The sequence below is a fragment of the Beta vulgaris genome, chromosome 5 (genome assembly GCF_026745355.1).
Source record: "Beta vulgaris subsp. vulgaris cultivar EL10 chromosome 5, EL10.2, whole genome shotgun sequence".
Taxonomy (NCBI): domain Eukaryota; kingdom Viridiplantae; phylum Streptophyta; class Magnoliopsida; order Caryophyllales; family Amaranthaceae; genus Beta; species Beta vulgaris.
In genome coordinates, this window is record NC_079206.1 from 24306413 (window position 1) to 24329134 (window position 22722).

General features: G+C 35.1%; 1 protein-coding gene across 2 annotated transcripts; it reads left to right on the top strand.

The window, feature by feature from the left end:
- Positions 1-2752: 2752 nt before the first annotated feature.
- Positions 2753-7447, top strand: LOC104893170 (NADPH-dependent aldo-keto reductase, chloroplastic). 2 transcript variants are annotated; one of them, XM_010679255.4, is made up of 7 exons: positions 2758-3066; positions 5431-5481; positions 5664-5740; positions 5884-5971; positions 6106-6378; positions 6678-6926; positions 7245-7447. In XM_010679255.4, the coding sequence occupies exons 1-7, from the start codon at positions 2959-2961 to the stop codon at positions 7329-7331; spliced, it is 933 nt and encodes a 310-aa protein (XP_010677557.1). In that variant the 5' UTR covers positions 2758-2958; the 3' UTR covers positions 7332-7447. The 2 variants fall into 2 exon arrangements, with proteins under 2 accessions (XP_048500650.1, XP_010677557.1); XM_048644693.2 differs by lacking the exon at positions 5431-5481 and having other exon boundaries at positions 2753-3066.
- The last annotated feature ends 15275 nt before the right edge of the window (positions 7448-22722 follow it).

The window sequence follows — 22722 nt, forward strand, 5'->3', positions numbered from 1 at the left end:
AGCCGACTAACAAAAGGGTGAAGAGGAAATCTCAGCCCTGTGTCCAAAGCCAACCGATAAACCTAGGGTGAAGACGGGGCATTGATAATGGTGTCCTCCCTACCGGGCAAGACAAAAGAATACCTCGGCATAGGAATGGCCAAGGAGAAGTGTCTAAGGTCGGTGCCTACCCGTCCTAACCAGCCATTATTGGCTAAAATAAACCTAGGGTCAGAACGAGGACCTCGATGTCGTCTAATCTCCGAGGAAGTTGTGGAGGGGTCGTCAGAATCATTGGACGGATATAATCACTTTCTACCTCATTAGTTTCGTCCACTTCCATGTCTTTTCCAGACGGGCTGGCCTTTAAGGTCATTTCAATAAGTCCTTCTTCCTGGACGCCTCCAGGGGAAGGAGTTTCTAGTCCCGGCCGGGCACTCTAGATTTCACATTTCACATCTTTAGAGATTTTGCCGGTTGACGCCTCCATTTCCAAACTTGAGGCCGGGAGGTTTACTCCACGTCTTAGACGAGCAGTTTGCTTGACGCGCGCCAGATTACCCTGCACAAGTAAAGACTGGGTCGTCTGACTTTGTCGTCCATGTCCATAAAAATAAAATGCATGACCGGCCAGAATATGCCCAACTCTAGAATATGTCGAAGAGGGAAAGCTATCTATTCTAGTGTTAAGACCAACTCTTAAGCGGCCGTAATTATTCAACGAAGAAGAATCCATTCTTTTAAAAAAATGAAGGAAAAGTAAAGAATTGAGAGCAAGAAGAAGGAGAGGTAAACCTGTTGAGTTACTCGAATGGTTGCTGAAGGTAACAGATCTTGGACGAGCGCACTCTCTCTCTAGAAATTCAGAAAAAAGGGCAGAATCTCTCTCTCTAGAAAAATTCTCTCAAGGTGTGAAATGATCCCAAAAAGTACAAAATGTCATATTTCGGGAGGTAAAATTGACCTCCCCTTCCGGTGAAAATTACGGTTGCACTAAAAAACTCATTGAATGTTGACCGGTTGAGACCGGCAAAATGGCGCCTTTACCATTTTTTGAAAAGGCAAGGTAGTTCTCTTCAGTTAATAGAGAATTTTAACCGTCTTGGCGCTTAAACGATAAAAAAACCTCTTTTAGGGATAAATGTTGTAACCTAAAGATCAATGGCTCTAAGTGGGATACGTGGATTCATCTGAATTGACCACGTGTAACCTGTCTATTGAACAAAGTATAGGGCCAAAAGGAGGTTGCTGAAGTACAAATCCCAATCAGGAGAAGTACCAGCCCACCTTTCTGGCCTGGCTCGTACTTTGGCCCAAAGTCCCAAAAAGGCACATGTTGTATAAGGTTGGATGATGTGTACCCTCCAATAAATGCTTGCCATGTGTCATGATTTTATTGCTTAGCCAATCAGGTGCTCCCAAATTAGGGTGACCTCAGGGCACATCAATTATTCTAAACACTATAAATAGTCGTTGAACTCAGGAGAAAGGCATGTTACTTTGTCATAGATCTCTCTCTCTCTACTTTCTCTCTCTAAAAGTTTCCTTTACTACTCCTGATACCTGACTAAAGCTTCGGAGGGAGAAATACCACCTAAACCTCCAGGGTGGGTTTCTTTTTGCGAGTCTGGAGCGGAGCTCAGCTTCGGGATCTTTTGATCAAGGCATTGTTGCACAAGTCTCTCGTTGAAGAACTTGTTGAGGAAATAGTAGTATATTTACGAGTAAAGCACTACGTAACAAGTATCACGTTCAAAAATTTTCCTACAAGGATTTTCAACTTATCTTTAGAAACAAAGTTCATATAGAACAGGATAACGATATAAGAATAATATTTAACAATTTTATTCGAGATCATATGATTATATATATTTATAAATTTATTTATAATGAAAAAGAATAATGTATTGATATAACAAAGAATATGTTGTTAGTTAATTCCAAACATGTCATAAGTATAAAAATAACATCTGTCTTTTATTTTTAGAATGTGTCCTTTTAATAGATTTTGTATCTCTTTCAATATGTTTTTTTTATTAGCATTATATGTTCTTTTCACTACTTACTGAATTCTTATTATAAATGAACGTTAAACATGAACAATATGTTTTCTTTACCATGAATCATATTTTTTTTAACTTAAAATATGTGTTTTTCTTATTTTTAATTGTATGTTCATACACTAATGTGTTCTTTTAAAAATAAAAATAATAATATAATAATTATTATTAATTTTAAAAGTTGTATATAATAAAAAATAATATTAACAATAATACTTGAAATACAAAGTAAAAATAATATTAGTAATAATATGATTTATGAAAGATAAATTCAAATTAAATCAGATAAGTTCAGATCAAATAAAATCATATCAGATAAAAAAAAGTTCAAATCAACAAAAATAAGTGCTCGTTTGGTTGAATGTAGGAAGTACAAATTCCTTGGAATATTATCTTTCCATATAATTGTATTTCCTAGAAATTGCTAGATGTTGTTTGGTGATTCAAGGAAAATGAAAATTCCCATGGGAATTTCCACTTACCTAGGTCCCCCTAGGTAAGTAACTTCCTCTATTTTATGGGAAATGGAACTACCTAGGAATTTCTCCTTCCCATGAATTTGTCAACCAAACAATTCCAACTCCTAGAATTTCTAACTTTCTATATTAACAAATGTTAACCAAACAACCCATGAGGTGAACTTAACATAACAAAAGTCTCGAGCTCCACAAGAACCACAACTCCTCGTCACTAAATTTAGTAAAAGAAAAACCAGTGAGCAACTCAGCACGCACTCGCAGCAGTCAGCAGGCATGTACCAAAAGTGGAGGCTGACGACTGCGATGAAGTCATATTGAAGATGTCTGCTCATAGTCGTATTCTTCACTCTGGCTCTTTTGTTCCCTTTTTGCTATATAAAGAGAGTAGTAGTCTCGTCAAATAATATACTAAAAAAGGTAACCGTGGAATTCGAAATAAAATGGAGAGGAATTTGCAATATTTTGAGTTAAATACTGGAGCAAAAATTCCTTCTATTGGGCTGGGGACATATGCAACTTCCCCACAAATTCTTGCTCCTGCCATCAAGGTTCTCTCCCATCTCTATGCTATTGCTTTGTCAAATGTCAACCTCACTAAAAAGTTTAAATTCTCTTGTTTTTTTTCTTTTCATTTTCCACAGTGAATGCTGTGTTAGTTTATATCTATGGTTAATAATTGAATTGTTTTAACTTCTATGAAGACTGGACTACCAAATTCCATTGTTTGGTAAATCTTGGTATTCTCTGATTCTACTGGTCACTAGATGTACAGTGATCAAATTCTTTTGGTGTTAGAGAGTCACTCAGCGTAATGACAGATGAGATTCAATCATCACCCACCTATATAACTTTTACCAACTAAATTAGATAACATCCACACGATGGTCAAATTTGATTGCTGCCCTTGCTAGTATTTGCATTCTGAAAAATGTTTGTTATTGTGGCAACTCTCATTGATTATACGCCGTTTTCAATTAGCTTATCTCGTTCACACAGTTATTTCTGTCTATTAGGATTTTTAGTACTTAGTACATGTCTTATGTTACTTGGACTCTCTATTTTATCTTGAGCACTCTTGTCGGATTTTGACACTCTCACATGGTTATGTTTACTTTGACACTTCATTTTGGGTCAAAATTGACGGAAAATTTTCAAATACTAGATGAATGAGACACTTAGACACGTACCCTATAATATAAAATCAATCTTGGGGCTTCAAGCCTACAACCATCATCATAAGCTTTTGGTTGAGTTGTCCTTTGACATGTTATTGCAGCTAATGTGACCAAAAGGTCACAAGTTCGAATATCTTAACCTTCATTTCCATAGTGGAATATTTAGCGTTGGGTGAAAGGAGGTCTATGTTGCATCCACACTTCAAGCATAATGAGCTCTTATGTGATGGGGTGTGATTAAATATAAAACTAATCTTGGGGCTCCCACATCCGTTCAATTACATGTCTAAATCTTAGTTTTGTTTTGGGATGACTCTGAGAAATGGAAGTGTCAAGAGATTAGAGAATTCATTTACTGTATAGTGGGGTAAATTTAAGGGTGTATTACGTTGGGTCTTCATATATAATCAAGTGTGATTACAGTCTAGTTTATAATTGAAGCTGGTGTGTTATAACTTATATCATTATAAAAGATTTAAAGAAAAAGGTTGAGGGAGGTTTCCTGATACACTGAAATCTGAATAATATCCGCATTTCATCTCTTTGTAGAGGACGGCTAGTTTTTCAAGCAGGAATTGTTTTGCAAGTTATAGTTCAGGTGCCCTTTAAGTTTAGGGATGTCTCTTTTTCATGAACTTACTTGAAGGATGAGTTTTTATTTTTTTGATAGTCAATGACTATTATTTTTTGACATGATTGTTGAATACAAAAAATATGGATAATTATTGGGTGAAGGAAGAAAAGTGACAAGTTTTATTTCCAATTGGGTTGGGAAATACTAACATTGGTATGTGGTCATGGGGAACAAGAAGACTAAATAATGTATACTGCATTGTTCCTCTGAAACTTGACAGCGTTGTTGTATCCGTGTGCTACATCATCTTCGTGTGCTTGATGCCCAGGTCGCCTATGGTTTTTTCTTTCAGTTTCTTTATGTTATGTATTTCATCAGGAGAGCAAAGGAGGTTTGTCTAGGAACTCTGCAACTGTTTGGAAACTTATCTTTTCTGAACTCTCTGTGCGATTTTGAACTTTTAGTAGTGGAAAACCTTATAAGTTGGCTCAATGCTGTTGAGATAGCTGTACAGGGTGTGTTTCGCTTGTAAATTTTGTGTCTCTCCTTGCTGGTCTATCGAGTTGCTAATTGATTATTTGCATTGCTAATTAATTTTTTGTTTTCTTTTGTGTACATTTTTTGCTTCAGTTATTCATCTTTGAATTGCATCATATATGCACAAATAATAGAAGATGGATGCTTATCTATAAACTTCTAACCTTTGCTGGTTTTCTTATTCTTCTTCTCGTTGCACTCCTGATTTTCTATCGAAATTCTGGTCTAATGCTTTCTTGTACCACAGTTACCGAATTCATCTGAAATCAGTTTTTCATCAAAGAGTACCTTGTATATGTTGCATAGAATATCTAGAGATGGAAACATTGTAAACTTTAAGAAGAAACAATGGCAGACTGGTCAATAGCAGACTGGTCAATAGCAGATACCTCAGTAACAGTGGACATTGTAGGTTCAGTAAGCTTAAGCTAAGAGGTTATTGAACGGGCCTTTCGTAATTCCTAACCGCTGCCACACATATTAGGGGAGCCTATTTGATTTAGCTATGTGCTTCATAGTAGAAAATGTATAAAGATATCTCGAAAATAAGAATATGTACCTCTTAGCAAGTGTAAAAACAAATGTTTAGCGTCTTGTTGGCAGCTCACTTTTATTTCTTCATGCAGTTTGGTTACCGACACATTGATTGTGCTCATATCTATGGAAATGAAAAGCAGGTATCGAAAACTTATAGATCCACTCTTCTCTTCAGAGTATCTTTTGTTTCTTTTCTCAATTTTTTTTAATACTAACATTTAGTTTCAGTTGAGAAAAGGATATGAGAATTTCGTTTTTGTAGAAAAAGGAAATTATTATTGAAGATATTCATTGACCTTATTATGCTTTACTTGATTACTAGATTGGCGTTGCTTTAAAGGAGCTGTTTGAAGACGGCATTGTGAAGCGAGAAGACTTATTTATCACCTCCAAACTCTGGTTAGTAGTAAAAGCCTGCTTAGTTTTATGTATGTTATGAAGTTGTGTAGGTATGAAGATATTGGTTAATATGAATATAATTTTGGAACTAATCCTTCTCTATTACCATGTGAACTGAACCGTCTTTGCTTGACAATATGCAGGAACTTCGATCATGAGCCAAAAGATGTGCCAAAGGCACTAGATAGAACTTTGAGTGACCTTCAACTTGACTACTTGGATCTATATCTTGTATGTGACCTACCTGGTTTATTAGGAATCTACCATTATTTTAAATGTTTGTCTAATAGTTTCAACTTATTCACTATTTGATGAACTTGGATACATCACATCAATTTTAATGCTGGGTATCATTGTATAAAAAGATCCATTGGCCAGTAAAGGAGAAAAAAGGAGTACCTGACAGTCCTGACAAATACATTCCAACAGACATACCTAGTACATGGAAAGCAATGGAGTCGCTTTACGATTCAGGTAAGGTCCGAGCCATTGGAGTTAGCAATTTCTCTGCCAAGAAACTTGATGACCTTCTTGAAGTTGCTCATGTTCCTCCTGCTGTAAACCAAGTTGAATGTAATCCTTTCTGGCAACAAGCAAAATTGCATGAATATTGTAGATCAAAGCACATACATCTATCCGTAAGTTTCCAATTTAAACTCTTTTTAAACACTTAAATATTAGATATAATGATGTATACCTTATCATGTTAAGAATCAAGGTTGGCCTAGTTTTTCTGGAAGCCCTCCTTCCACCCCAGTGACATGGATTTGATTCTTGCCCCTTGCAATATGGGATTCCTAAACTTTCCCCCCTCCCAAATTGCAAGGGATCTTTATGCTGGCATCATTGTAGGGTAGTAATTCAAGGTTGAATGGCTACCACTTTTGTAGTTTGGCTTTCGGATCAAATAGAATTAACTGTAACTTTTGTTTTTTAGGGATATTCACCATTGGGTCATCAATCTTCTGAAGCAAACAAGAAAGGGCTTCTTTTCGATCCTATTCTCAATGTGGTCGCAAAAGAACTAAGAAAGTCTCCTGCACAAATAGCTCTACGTTGGGGGCTTCAGATGGGTCATAGTGTATTGCCGAAAACCTCAAATGAAGCAAGATTGAAAGAGAATTTGGACATTATTGATTGGTCCATACCTGAAAATTTGCTGTGTAAATTTTCTGAGATTAAGCAGGCAAGTTCCTCATGCTATTGCATTTTTCTTAGTCTTATATTTCAAACTTTGGATGCAATATTGCCATAATTGAAATCGTATATATTTCGAATTCTGGATGAATTGTTTCCATAACTCGAATGATTATTCATTCAAGTCAGTTGAATTGGACGAACGTTTCACTTAATTGTTGATCACAAAAAAGAAACTTTAAGGATGGATGCATTTGCTTGTTCGTAACTTAGTGAGAGTCGTGCTTGGTTCAGGCATGTTCTAATCTTTTCTAGTTTTATTTTTTAATAAGTGCATGTTCTGATCTTAATATCTTTTTCTTTTCAGGAAAAAATTGTTACAGGCAAGAATATGGTGCACGAGGCATCTGCAGGCTACAAAACTGTTGAAGAACTATGGGATGAGCAACTCTGAGTTTTAACGTTTAGAAATATCCCTTCTAAAGTGCTACTTTGTGTTTCCGTGTCCTAGTTTAAGAACTCTTACTGTATTTCTGGAAAATAAAATGTCTCATCTTTTTTATTCTCAAATCTGTAATTTGTGTCAGCGACAATCTCTATTATATAAGAATATACATAGGGGGACATAAAAAAAATAGAAAAAAAAGTGAAAGAAAAAAGAAAGGGAACCTAACTGTTTCATTTAAACAAAAAAAAGGAGGGAAAAAGTACCACATGAAAATTGAAAAGCAGCTTTTAGAAAAAAACAAAATATAATAACAGTTCTTCTACATAATTAATTTAATAATCTATATGCATTTATCTTTATGTGAGGCTTTTTATCATGACTAATTTTTTTGGTAGGTATGATGGTGAAAATGTGTGTTCAGAACTTTGTAAACTTTGATATTATAACTGCAATCATTACATTAATTTTGAACTAAGGAAGTACTATTCCTATTTAAATTGAAATTTCAAAACTAACACAATTCAAATTGAAAAATTTCAGACCATGAGATGACATGTGTGATTTTGTGGACTCTATTCAAGTAGAAAGTTATAGTTTTGCTTTGAACTGTCAATTAGAGTATGTTCGGTAACGATAGCTGTGATAGTAATTTTTAGCTGTGAGAGTAGGTGTTATGTGTGGTGGTAATTTTTAGTGGTTGGTGTATAGTTGTTAAGCGTTAGCTGTCCGTGTTATGGTATAAGATATTGATCTTCGATAAAAGAATCCGTCAAAGTAGTTGGTTACAAATAACTAGTTAAAAATTCATATGAAACTTTAATATATTATTTATACACCACTAAACGCTATCCCAAAAAATACAAATTGTAGCTTTTAACAAACAATACTTAGGCCATGTTCGGCAACAGCTTTTGCATTAGCTTTTAGTGTTTTGACTAAGTCAAAACACTAATTAAGTGTTTGGCATAGTAGAGGTTGAAGTAGCTGTTGGAGTTTCAGATAGCTTTTGGATAGCTTTTCCCAAACGTTATATTTTATAGCGTTCAGTTTTTGTAAGTAGCTTTCTACTTTTTTATTTATTTTTTTCAAAGGAAAAAAAATCCACTTTTTAAGGATAAAAATTTGGAATTAATAGAATATCATATATTTAAGATAAAAATTTGGAATTAACAAAAAAAAAAATCCCACTTTTTAAGGATTAAAAATCCCACTCTCATTTTTATCAAAGATAATTTTTTTTATCAACTAACTGTTTTGTTTTCGTACTCCTTATCTTTTTCAATGTTGATTAGTATACTAATATGGCTGTTAGATACATAGATGGCTTGGTGCATTATATTCTAATTAATATTTTTATATTATTCATGATTATGTTAGATACGTAGATGGCTTCATCTAATAACAAAGAAGGGACGAACAAGGTATTTAAGTGGATTGATAAGGACACTGTCATCCTAGTATGAATCATATAGTAATTAATCATAGAATTATAATTAAAATTATAATTAAAAATATGTTATTTTTATCATATATAAGCATAACAACTACTTTTACCGAACACTTATATTGTAAACAGCTACTTTCACAGCTAAGAGCTAACAGCTACTAGCCGACAGCTAACAGCTACCCGAACAGCTGACAGCTACTCCAACAGCCAACAGCTACCCAACAGCTACTTTTGCCGAACAGGCCCTTATACCACTATAAGCTACTTGTACAACTACCAAAACCAACACTACTATTTTTCTTAATGTTTTGACTGAGCCAAAATACTAAAAGCTACTTGAAAAACTTGTGCCAAACAAGCCTTGGTATTTGTTTTGTAGGGTTGAGTCAATTAAAGGAGTATTATGGTCTATTAATTTTCACTTTGGTAACTATTAATTTCATTGATCATAATTCCCGTCAAAAGAAAATTCATTGATTAAAATTGTATTAATGCAAAGTTTTTCACTTTTATCAAAATTGTAATAAACCATCCTTTGAACTTCTTTTTGTAATATTACCATCAAATTGTAATTGTTTATGGAATTGTGTTTTTATCACTAATACCAAAAAGTGATTAAATGATTAATGTTGTAATATACTATCACTGTTACATCAATGCTCTCTCGGTATTTTTTTAGTTGCTCACTTGACATCTCGACACTATTCACAATAGACATAATCATCTAAATTTTTATCAATATATAAGAAGATTATAGCCATACGAAGTATGGTCTGATTCGTCTCAATGAGTATTCTACTACTGTTCAATCATTATGATTATTTGCTCCTAATAATGCAACCTTTTGGCGATTCGTAGATAATAAAGCAATCTTTTGATTACTCTATAATAAAGTAACCTTTCCAACCCATTAACTTTAAGTAGGTTAAAACTGGATATCATTTGAAAAATAGGTTAAACGGGACATGTGTTGTGTAATAATTGGTTCTCATAAACAATTTTTATAAAAATATTTAAAAACAAAAGATTAACAAAAAGGATTAAAACCCCCCACCCTCACCCCACCATAAACCCCCTCTCTTTCCTCCTCCCCACCAACTGCTACACCTCTACTAGCCACCCCAACACCCCCTGCCAGCCCCTACCCCCTGCAACCCCTACCTCATTCCCACCCCACATGAACCCCCACCCAGCCTTCCTGCAGGTGCCAGCAGCCCCCCACCTTCCAGCCTCCCCCGTCCCTCCCCCTTCGTCACCGAATCCTCATTGTTTTCGTCTTCAGCCCCTTTGTCCTCCTCCACTCACCTTCACCCCCTTCGTCCTCCTCCACTCGCAATCTCTGAGACGTAAATTTTCTTTACAACTTGGTTATGGTTAGTCGAGGTTGGGGGAGTTTTTGGGGATGGGGGAGGTGGGGCTTGAGTCGGGGACGGAGAGGGTGGGGGAGGTGGGGCTTGAGTCAGGGACGGAGAGGGTGGGTTGGGTTGTGGGTCGGGGATGGCGATGAGAGAGAGAGATTTGTGGGAGTGGGTGGGTTTGCGGGTGCAAGGGAAGGGAAGGGAAAGGAGAGGGTTTTCGTGGCTGGGAAGGGGAGGAAGGGGGTTGTAGTGTGTGGGGGATGGGGGGGGAGGGGGGGGGGGTTGGATTTAGTTTAGTTTTTGTTTTAAGTTTATTTAATACTACTAATTAGAATTAAGAGTTTTAATTAAAAAATTACCATTTATTTAGGTCTCCGGTCAATTTGACTTACTCAAAGTTAATGGATTATAAAGGTTGCTTTAAGAATAATCAAAAGGTTGCTTTGAATCGCCAAAAGGTTGCTTTGAATCGCCAAAAGGTTGCATTATTAGGAGCAAATAATCCTTATAATTTTTACTAATATATAGTAAAAAATGTTAAGATAAAAAAGTGCAGGCAAATGCACAAAGTCAAAACAGGCAAACTAAAAAAAATACAGAGGGAGTACATTTTACAACAGTAAAATAAATGCTTCAATGCAATAAATTAGAGTAGAAAGATCACCTTTTTTTTACTTTTTCAAACAAGACCAAAATTAAGTCTAGAAAAACTCGTATGAACCCAGTGAACACTAATTAGTGTGCACCCAATAAATATTATGTAAGGTGTAATGATTACAACTTCTACTATTTTGTATTTCTCTCTCCTCATATCTCCTTGCCTTTTTAGTTTCTCTCTCATAACTGCTTCATTTTCTCTCTCTTCAAGTTCTTATTCAGTTTCTCAGTTTTTGTGATATAATTGATTGTACAATTGAACCTGTATAGAAGGTTAAGATTATATTGTCTGTGTGTGATATAGTGTGTTTCTCTGTGTTATAGTATGTTTATTTGTAATAGTGTTCTTTGTGTGATAGTGTGTTTGTTTGTGATATAGTGTAGTTCTTTCTGATATAGTGTATCTGTTTGTGATATAGTGTGTTTTTGTGTATTATAGTTGATTGTACAATTGAACCTATTTTACAAGATAAGATAATATTGTCAAATTCAATATAGTGCGCTTGTATGTGCTATAGTGTGTTTCTATGTGCTATAGTGTTTTTTTTGCAAGATCTATAGTGTTTATTTGTGATAGTTTTTCGATGTGTTATAGCGTATTTGTTTGTGATATAGTGTATTTCTCTCTTTCATAGTATATATGTTCGTGATATAGTGGGTTTCCATGTATTATAATAGTGTGTGTCCCGATTCATGTGTGTGAGTCGGGTGTATACTAATTTTACTATAAATCTGATCCAAACAAGTCGAATTGAATTAAGTGTATGTATTTGTGCAAAATTTTCTAAGCCATGGATTAAGATGGAAAGAAGTGACTAAATCTTAGCCTAATATTTGAGGAGGTTAATAATATTCTAGAAGAGGAAAGTTTTCCTATAAAGTTAGTTTCCTTCATCAATACTATTTAATTAGAGAAGCCTCACTAACTTATAAGGCGTCTTGTCTATCTTACAATGAGATTGTCATTGAAACAAGTAGGTGGAAAGTGATTGACGAGAGTTATTAAATTGGCTCATTATTAATCAAATTAACATTAAGCTGAGAAAGTAACTCATAGTGAGATGTCAAAATGACATCTTACAAAATTTTGATACCACAGTTAAGTAAAAGTAATATCAAAATAGATTCAACCAAAATGTAACCTTGGTACCAAATTTTCACTTTGGTGCTCCCTCTGTTTTCTTTTGTTGTTCATGTATTCCCCATTGGAAAATTTCAATATGTTGTTCCTATTTTGAATCTTTTTAAAAATAATATAATTTATGAATTGAATTTTCCATTAGTTTTATGTTGCGATAAATGTATGCACACTATTTAGTAGTCATTTTTTTACCTTCTAACTCCTCAAACTTTTGCATAATTGGTTGTTTAACATAGAGTAACTCAAAGAGCAATAAATATGTTCACACTAGTTTGTAGTTACTTTACTCTTTTACTCCTTAAACTTTTTGTATCATTAGTTGTCTAATATAGAATAACTCAAAAGGGCCGGAATATATATTTTTAGTCAATTTAATTTTATTCAAAATAGTGGAATATTACCCTTTTTTTTAATTGCACTGGTTTCTTCCCTGATTTCAAATAGGAACAACAAAAGAAAACGGAGGGAGTATCGAAATAGAGTTAGTTTTATTTTGGTATCAAATGACTCGACTTTAATTTAGTACCACTTTTACTTAACTTTGGTATCAAAAATTTTGTGAGATGCCATTTTAACATCTCACTATGAGACGCCAATCCAAGCTTAAAATTGTAGGAGAGTTTGTTGTTTTAGTAGAGTGTGGGATCTAGAGTAGCCATTCAATTATGAAAGGTTCTATATTGATCATAAATGTGACCATGAAAATCTAAAGATCCAAAATGACTTTTAAGTTTTAAAATGTGAACCAGATCATTATAAAATATAAATCATTAGTTCCTGTGGTTATATTCAATTATGATCACCAAAGAAGAATACTTAAATTATTTGGCTTTGGGACTTTTGAACTGTGAACGTACTAGAATAGCCGCATGGGGAATTTCTTTGAGATGTGAGAGAATGACAAGGTTATCTTTACTGAGCATAATTAATAGTGGTAGACACATAATTGTGTATTTAAATTTAAGGATCCGATGAGAAAACCTATCGCTGTTTTAGTTGGTGTAATCCGACGGAAGAGTAGTCCGAAGAGCCAACCCAAAATAAATTTAAAGTGTATTTCAAAGTCTTATGTTAAAGCCCAATTAATTATCCATGATAGTTAATTGTATTTTGAGCAAATAAAATATTTTGAATCCATTTAAAATATTTTAAGCCCAGAAACCCAATTGTTTATTTATTATTTTTAATAAATATTTTCATAAAATTAATGGAAATTAGATTTTTAATCCGTCATATTAAATTTCCAGATTTCAAGGAATAAAGGAAATCTTAAAAAATGCGTTTAACAAAAAGGTTGGCAACATGTGCTAGACGCAGGTGGTGCGCCAAGTGCATTGGTCGTGACGTGTCAGGCGCGTCAATCTGCGCCTGACACGTGGATTTGTGTGTCACACAGAGTCCTGCACATGGCGCACCACTCAGTGCTACAAGCAGGTTGTCTTTTTTTTAATCTTTTTAAAAAAACGCGTACCATGTGCACACAGTTTATTGGTCACGTGTGATTTTGCGTCCACAAGCTCTTGCACCTGGCGCACCTAGGGTGTGACGCGGAGTTTCCTTTCCCCTATAAATAGTCCTTTATTTCATGAATCAAAGGGACGACTTTTCAATATGATTCTCATACACTTTAATTTTCCGAATACACTCATGATCATAATCTCATACTTCCACATATTACAAAAATCAATATACAATTAACACATATATGTTCCGATGTACATGGATCTTTTGGCTTCAAGATGCTCCTCCTAAAGGTCGTTACGCTGTCAAACCTAAGCCGCATAGGTATACTGTTGAGGGTCCTTGAATAATTATTTTTATTATATTTCATTGAAGTTACTAACAGTTTCTTGTATAAATAAGCATTATTATTTACTAGTGGAAAAAAGGCTAATCACTTCGGTCAAATTGGGCTATATGATCCAAAAATGGACCGATATTTGGGCCCGTAGCGGTTCATGAAATTTTACTGATCCAGTTCAAAATAGTTCATTAATTGATATGATTTTAAGGTGAAAATCAGATCAGTTATTGGTTAATTGATCCGATTTTCAAGTCAAAACCACATCAATTAGGTGTAATTTGGGTTCAAAAAAAGGAGAGCTTCCTGGCTATAGGCCATAGCCTACTGCCAGTCAAAACTTCCAAAAACGAAATAAAATAATATTCTATGGCGAACACATCGAAACAGGGTTCTTGTATCAAATTGCCAAAAAAAAAAGAGTAACATACTGAAAGAACGAAAAAAATTCACAACTTAATTGTAAGAGAAATTACGTCCATTTTTGCTGACATATTATTGAATTACAACAAATTACAACAATTAAAAATGAAAGAAGAAATTATATCTAAACTAAAACCGTAAAAAATTAAAGAATTAAACCCTAGAAAATAGAAAAAATGAAATCACACCTAAACTAAAAAAAACGAAATGAAATGAAATCTTGAACTAAAAAAATAAAAGATTTCAATGACATTAGATCTGAACTAACACCGAAAACCCTAATTAGAAAAATAAACCATTTTCAAATAAAAACGGACCCGTTTTCTTCAAGAATTGACTGAGGAAGATAGAGAGGCGGTCTGTGCGTTCACTTGTCGTATTCGAAGCGGTGGAGGAGAGGCAGTCTGGAACGGCGAAGACTCGAAGCGGCGGAGAGAAAGAGAGCGTAGACACAAAGGGAAGACAGAGTGGCGCTGAAGAGGAACGAAAAAGTGGGCGCGGAAGATACTAGTAGAATAAATGCTAATTGCAGCGGTCATTAAGTGCCTATTGTGGCGATTTTGGCCGCATAGCAACTAAGGGCATAAGAATAGGTAATTACCTATTGCTGCGATTTTTGACCGCAACAATAGGGTAACCGATTGTTGCAATTCCTTCCCAAAACCGCAACAACATGTGTATTTTTTATTTTTAAAAATTAGAAATGCAAGCATGTTACATCCAACGTCCTCATGCAGGAAGCAGAATGTAGCAAGCAGAATGCAGCAACTGCAATACTATTTCTGTATAAATTTCGAGAGAGCTCCGATTCTAAATTGGATAAACCCTATTATTGGGAATCAACTTGTACAATATTATATCGAACATCATCATCTAATCATCCTAAACAACCAACATCCATCATCCAAAATTCATCCAATATCCAAGTTCAACAAGAAATAAATACGATTTAATCCAACATATATATATATATATATATATATATATATATATATATATATATATATATATATATATATATATATATATATATATAGGTACAAGTTGCACTATAATATTTTCGTTATAAAGATAGAGAAACAAAACAAATTAAATAACATTCACTAACCTACGCAATGCAATGATCAAAAAAGTATATTGCCCACTTGTTTTTCACTTCATTGATTTGATCTTTCGTAGAAGGATCGAAGGTAAAGGAATGATAAACCTGAAAATAATTCACCAACGTTAGCCTCAAATAATTAAATAATATATGAAATGAATTGCATGTGAACAAAAACTTACTTCATTGAAATCCTCTGAACCAAGATATAAAGTGAGCACGTCAAAAATGTTACGCATGATAAAAAAAACCGCACTCCTCGCCTGCTTGTTGTTGTGGCCTGTGGGCACTTTATCATAAGTTTTAAGGAAAGGAGGAAATTTATCGTATAATGAGAATAAAATAGGCTTAATGAATAAACTAAGTATATTATACCTCGACACACTTCCAAAGAAGATTTTCCCGACGAACTTTGTTGCTGCTCAACCGAGACCTCCTAATAGCACTACATAACACAACATCAAATGATTTAGACTTTATTTGCTGTATACTATAATTTCAATTCATCTAAAATATATCAAACCAATCAACTTACGCTGTCATAGTCGGTTTAATCTTTAACTTCTGCTCCTTGTGTAGGCTAGCGGAATCTAAGACAAAAATCGTCGCTAACGTGGGACATATGACAAGGAGCATCCAATAACGCCTATTGCAAGATTGAATAACAATAGTTACTAAAAAAATCCACATGCCATGCAACAATCAACATTTGTAAAACTATTGAAATAGAATATTACTCTTGAGAGATTGGCACGAATATGATACTAGCACCATCAAGGACGAATCGAGTCAAATCACACTGAATGTAAGTCGTTACATTCTCCAATGCATTCACATCCGTTGTACTCTCTGGACACATCCAACAAACACGAACGACATCCCCAAATCTGCTCAAGTCAGTCTGCGATGCCCATAAAAAGTAGACAAATGTAAATTTTATGTGCAAAATAAAACTATCATACAATCAATGTAAAAAAAAAACATATCTTTGATTCTTATTACCTCATGCACATTTGGATAATAGAAATATTAAGCATCTCCTCTTTCAAGAACCGAGCAATATCCTTCTTGGTAAGATAAGCGGTGGAATATTCTGAATAATGGAACAAGAAGCTCTACAAGGTAACACCAATGGTATCTTCGTTTGCGACGGCAAGGGCCAGCATATCTGTTAACTCCATACAGTCTTCAGTGAGGGACTCCAAGAACGATGCATCATCGACAACTGGAGTATAACGAGTAGCCAGATCGACTGAAAGCTGTTGGCTAGAACATCTAACAACCTTCCCCGAAATCCCCTTTTGTTTTTTAGGTGTCGGACGGTCGGTGTAACCTAATAATTATTTTCGAGAACGCGCATAAGATTATTTAATTTTTAAATTTAATGCTATTATTTTTACAAAAACGGATAAGATTTGAACAATTACCTCATCACCTAACATTTGCACTAAATTTGTTGCCCATTGAACCCATGTACCCAAAGCACTAGCCGTAGTGACGATATCATTTGGGGATGGGGAGAGGTAGTGGCAAATGACCATACTTCCCTACATAACGATGAACTTTCACTCAAAGGTGATCTTTCACTCAAAGGTGATCCTTCATCATTCTAGACCCATAAACTGTAGTTGTATCGTCAAAAGCATAAGAATGTGCAACTGCCACGAGACAAGTCTCTCCACTAGTTAGGTCTATCAAATACAATCGACATGGAGTCTCGTCCTAACAGTAAAGTAAAGTTCTAAATATGTTAGATAATTATTTGTATGGTGCACATGTATATATGATAATATATGTACCTTCAACCCATGAGACCGAGTTTCAAAAAATCCAGATGGTCGAGCACATTTTGAAGCAGATGACCTAGTTGATGGTGAATCAGATGGTGCAACATATGGCAAAGCAGATGATGGAACAAATGGTGGAGTAGGTAGCTGAGTGGGTTGTGAAAGCGCCACTCTGCATATATGTTACAATGTCAGTTCTCCACCTTTCATACATTTTCTGCATGAATGCTTCCTCTTGTTCCTGACTCGAGCTCCAACAGTTGTGGTTTTACCCATACGCAACAATAAATCAAGTGAAAATAAAGGTAAAATATAAATAGATCTATTGCTGCGGTTTCGGAAGGAAACCGCAACATTATGGTTTCGACGGGAAATTTTTTGAAATTAAGTTGACTATTTGACCAGCTCTATTGATGCATTTTCTGATAAGAACTGCAATAATAGATTAAAATAATATTAAAATAATATTCTTTTAATCTATTGCCGTGGTTCTGGTTCTTATCATAAACCGCAACAATAGAGCTACACCAAATCTGAATACAAAACACGGGTTTCTCTCACCTGTCTCACACTCGCTCACACTCACACTCTTTCTTTCTCGACTCTATCACTCCCTCTTTCTACTCTCGCACTCTCTCAAACAAGTGTTCACCGATGGTTTTCGACGACAAGTATTCAATTTTTGGCGCAAAATTACTGAATTCCGCCGACAAGGCTTCCGTTTTTTCAGATTTGGGTTTGGGCGACGGGTTTTCATGCCGTTTTCGCCCCTCTCCTCCACCGACGAGTTTTTGTGTGGTTTTCACTCGTCTCCTCCGTTCACCGCCGGCACAACCATTCTTCACCATCGGCGCCACCTTCCCCTTGTCATAGGAGGTTAATTTTTCATAATTTCTTATTTATTTATAGTTTTTTTATTTAATAGTGCTTTAATAATTAATATGGTATATATAGTAGCTTGAAATGCTTAATATAATGTACATATATGATTATTTAGAAGATTTTAGTATTACAAACTAATTTTGTGATGATTTTGCTTATATTTTTGTATGCCCTAAAATGTTATACGAGATTGTTTTTGCATTAGTTCTCTATTTGAAGTGATATGTAAAATGGGACTATTTTTGCATTGCCTTCATATTGATAGACTCACCAATGGAGGGGGAAGGGAAATCTAAGGAATGGCTTGGTATTTGTTGTTTGGTGATGACTTGGAATCGCTTGAATGCGATTGTTTGTATGTACAATGCGTTTGAGTTTGCAATGCCTTCATATTGATAGACTCACCAATGGGAGGGGAAGGAAAATTTAAGGAATGGTTTGTATTTGTCGTTGTTTGGTAATGACTTGGAATCGCTTGAATGCAATTGTTTCATGTACATCATTATGCCTGAATACCCGTTCAAGACTTACTCATTAGGAGTAGGTCTTGAATAGTCCTCGTTTTAAGACTGTTCTTAAACATCACATCTCATTTAGGACGTGAATGTATGTTGATTCTTTGATTCTAAATGAAATACAGTTAGTCATTTTCCTAATTTGTTATCCGGGTACATATAAGATAATAAGTAATTATCTTCATTCTATACTTGGAGAAATGAAGGGAAATGCTGTCGAATTTTAAAAGATGATATATGCTAAGTTAAACGTCTTCATACCCTCACCCCCGAACTCAATTTTAATGCAAGAGATGCATAAAATGCTAACTCAGACCTAGCGAAACATGCATAAGAAGCATGAAAAAGAACATAAGGATGTTCTTATGGTCAGTAAAGGGCAATCTCTCAATAGGATTGGGATTGCTATTAAGGAGGATGAAAGCAAACAAGTTGCCAAATCGAAAACTTTTGAAATATAAAAGACTACACCAAAGCCAAAAGTTATTGATGAGCACTATTGTTACACCTGTAACAACGTTGGTCAATGGAAGAGTAATTGCCCCTAATATCTGAAGGACCACAAGAAAGGAGTTTCTACTTCAGATATGTATGTTATAGAAGTTAATTTAGCAACTTATGATTCTTGGGTATTTGATACTACTTGTGGTTCACACATTATCTGTAATATGCAAGGCCACAAAAGAAGTTGAACATTAGGAAAGGGAGAAGTAGATCTCCATGTTGGCAATGGAGCATGAGTTGCTACTTTGGTAGTGGGAGTATATATATCTACTTTTACCTTCAGGATTAGTTTTAAAACTTAATAATTGTCATTATGTTCCTGCTATCACAAAGAACATTATTTTTATTCCTGTTTTGGATTCGGAAGGTTTTTCATTTACCATAAATAACTATCATTTTTGTGCATATTTGAATGATATGTTCTATGTCTCCGCTAAGTTATCAAATGGTTTATATGTGGTAGACTTAAAAACCCATATCTATGACATAGACAACAAGAAACATAAAGCAAATAATTCAAACTCTACATATATACCTATGGCATTGTCGATTAGGCCACAAAAGCTCAAAGCACATTGATAAACTTCATAAAGATAAAATTTTGAAATCCTTTGATTCTGAATCATTTGATACTTGTGAGTTTTGCGTGATGGGGATTACTAAATATAAATAGGAATTAAATTATGAAGATAAAAAAGTTAATGATTTTAGTAATCGATCGTAATTTCTTGCTAGAGAACAAATATGATTTATTGGACAATATTGACAGGGACTATAACTAAAATATATTAATTCTATGAGGTCACACATTGTAGCACAAGTTGGACAACACAATCCAAATCCATTCAGGATTAGGGTTGGCCGGCCATAAGGGGATATGAGGAGAATTAGTTGTCCTAACTTGCCTCTGCCTCTTCTATTATATATAGGATATAATATTAGGGTTTAAGTGATCACTTGATTAAGCAGTTTCGTTTCCCAAGGGAGAGAGCTAGTGAAACCCTAATCTTTCCCCTAACCGACGCTTACACCACTAAAAAGCAAGGGATCTCTAATCTTTCGTTATATCATACGTTGTTGTTCAACTGGTGCTTGTGGACTAATTAGAGGAGCAACATTTGAGACTCTCATATCTTCGGAACTTGCATACAACAGGAAAATTACACTACAATGGTTGTACATCTAATCCTTGTTGAATGATTCATGTGTCTGATTATGTTTGAGATCCTATGATAAATGTTAGGAAATTGTTTCCTGAAATTCTGCTATATATGCATCAATATGTTCCTACACATGCATCTCCTTAAATATTTTTGCCAAATTTATAGAATTAACTCCCTCCATTTTTTTAATTGCTACAGTGTGTTTTGCACAAGATTTTAGGCAATATCACTTTCCATCTTTTTGTAGGGTACTCTTTGACCCATTTAATATGAAAAAGGGGGGTAAATTGAAAAAAAATATTTCTTTATAATAGAAAAAGTTAAAAAAAGAAATACTTCATTCGTTTCAAAATATGTTCAACATAGAGAAGTGGCACACAGACCAAGGAATCTAGATCTAGAGAAAGAAAGTTGAGGACCACATTTAAAAGAAAGACTAGGCAACTTAATTAAATAAACTCTCAACTAATTACACCAACAACTTTATGCCCCACCACCTTCCACATGCCATCCACCACAATAAGACCACCATTGAGTCACCGGACCACCGCCACCACCACCAAAAAATATCTTTCCCCTTCCCTAAGTACCTTTTCCCACCGCAAAACCACCCTCCTCCAAACATTCCCACCGCAACACACCCCATCTTCTCTCCCCCACCCCCGGAACCAACACTCTAGATGGAGAGAGAAAAACATGGAATCAGAAGAACCACATAATCGCAACCCTCGAAAAACCCTAGCTTCACCAATCGCAACCACAACTGTGTCGTGCAATCGAAGAGCCACATGATCAGAGAATTTTGACGCACGTTGATGCAATGATGGAGAAAGAATAATCGAAGATTCTAGGGCAAAGAGATAAATCTAGAATCGAAATCTGAGGGTAGCGATTGAGAATTGAAGGTAAGTGTTCTTTAGGGTTCTTCGAGGTTTTAAATTTTAGGGTTCTTCGATGTTCTTCGAGGTTTTAAATTTTAGGGTTCTTTGATGTTTTAGGTTTTAGGGTTCTTCGATTTAGAATCAAAATTGTAGATTGTTGTCGTTGAGGTCATCTAGGACGATGAAGATGATTTCTTCGCTTAGTAGACTGAAGAGATTAGTTTCCACCATTCTTGATTTATGCTTTTTCATTTTGACAAAGGACTGAACATGATGGCTTGTGGTGGTGTCGAGTTGGTGGTGGTCAGGTTGGTGGTGGTCGGGTTGGTGGTGGTGGCAGGTTGGTGGTGGTCAGGTTGCTGGTGGTGTTAGGTTGGTGGTGCAGAGGGGGGCCGGGTTGGGTGGGTTGAGTGAGGAAAAGGGGGGTTGGATGGGTTGAGTTGCGGAGAGAGGGATTGTGTGGGTTGATTAATCAATGTTGTTTAGATTGATGAGTCCACTCATGGTACACCCGGGTTTACCATGGTCATGGTACACCCAGGGGCATTTTCATAATTAATTGCAACTTAAGGGGCACGCTAGTAATTTCGGGGTAATAAATGACAAAAAGCAAAAATCTGAATCCAATTCTTCTTTCTCGCTCATTTCTCTCAATTCTTTCTCACCAGAAAAATCTGATTTTCAATTCTTCTCTCTCTCTCCTCCTTCCAAACCTTCCAAATACAACAACGGATATCTGAAATTCGCGAAAAAAAAATTCCAGATCTAAAATTCGCGAGATGAACGATGAGATGATGATGACGCGGACTCGAGATGATGATGATGAGGCGACTGAAGAGACCCACAACCCATCCACGACGATGATGAAGACCACGACCCAGATCTGATTATGTTTTTGCTCATTTATTTTGTTGTTGTTGTTTTCTCATTTCCCCTCAGTTATTCGTATGTATAAACCAGATGTTTTTGGTTGTTTTTACATGATCAGGACATGAACAAAATATGGGTGCTGATTTTGAATTATCATTGTAGGAATGAGCAAATGTATTCTACAATAATTTAGAATTCTAATGTTCAAATGAGTCAAGCATCTATGCTTATTTAGAATGATTGAAGATTATGTGCTCATTTACATAATTTGTGTTGGATGATTATTGGTGCTTAGTCAACTCTTATACTTGCTCTAGTCTTTTTTTTTCTATTCATTTCATCTCTTTCTTCATTTTGTTTTTTGCTCGCCTGTAATTAGTTCGTTTTTCGTAACTGCTCATTTGCACCAAGTTTGCTCATTTTCTTAAATGAGTAGAAATACTTGCTCATCTGCTCATTTTACTCATTTGCTCATTTGATCATTTGCTCAATTTGCTCATTTGCTCAATTGCTCATTTTGCTCATTTGCCCATTTTGCTCATTTGGCGAAAATAGCCTTGGGTGTACCATGAGCATGGTACACCCAGGTTTACTATAAAGCTTCTCTAGATTGATAGAAGTAAATTAATTAAGTTGTTGAGGCAATTAAGTAATGGCATTTTTGTAAATAAAAGGAAAAAACTTTCCATTTTGAACTATGTTGCACTTATTGCAACATTTCCTAAAATGGGAAGTATGACACTTATTTTGAAACGGATAAAATATATTATTTCATGATGGATCAAGTATTTCAAATAAGAAAAATTTAAACAATATAACAATTAAAAAAAAATAACCATTTAAAATGTAACAATAAAAAAAGGGAG

Bases quoted from the DNA above. Each gene is read 5' to 3' on its own strand.
- LOC104893170 (XM_010679255.4), top strand. From the start codon at position 2,959: ATGGAGAGGAATTTGCAATATTTTGAGTTAAATACTGGAGCAAAAATT. The intron at 3,067-5,430 runs GTTCTCTCCCAT...TTCTTCATGCAG, and splicing joins TTCTTGCTCCTGCCATCAAG to TTTGGTTACCGACACATTGA. The intron at 6,927-7,244 runs GCAAGTTCCTCA...TTTTCTTTTCAG, and splicing joins AATTTTCTGAGATTAAGCAG to GAAAAAATTGTTACAGGCAA.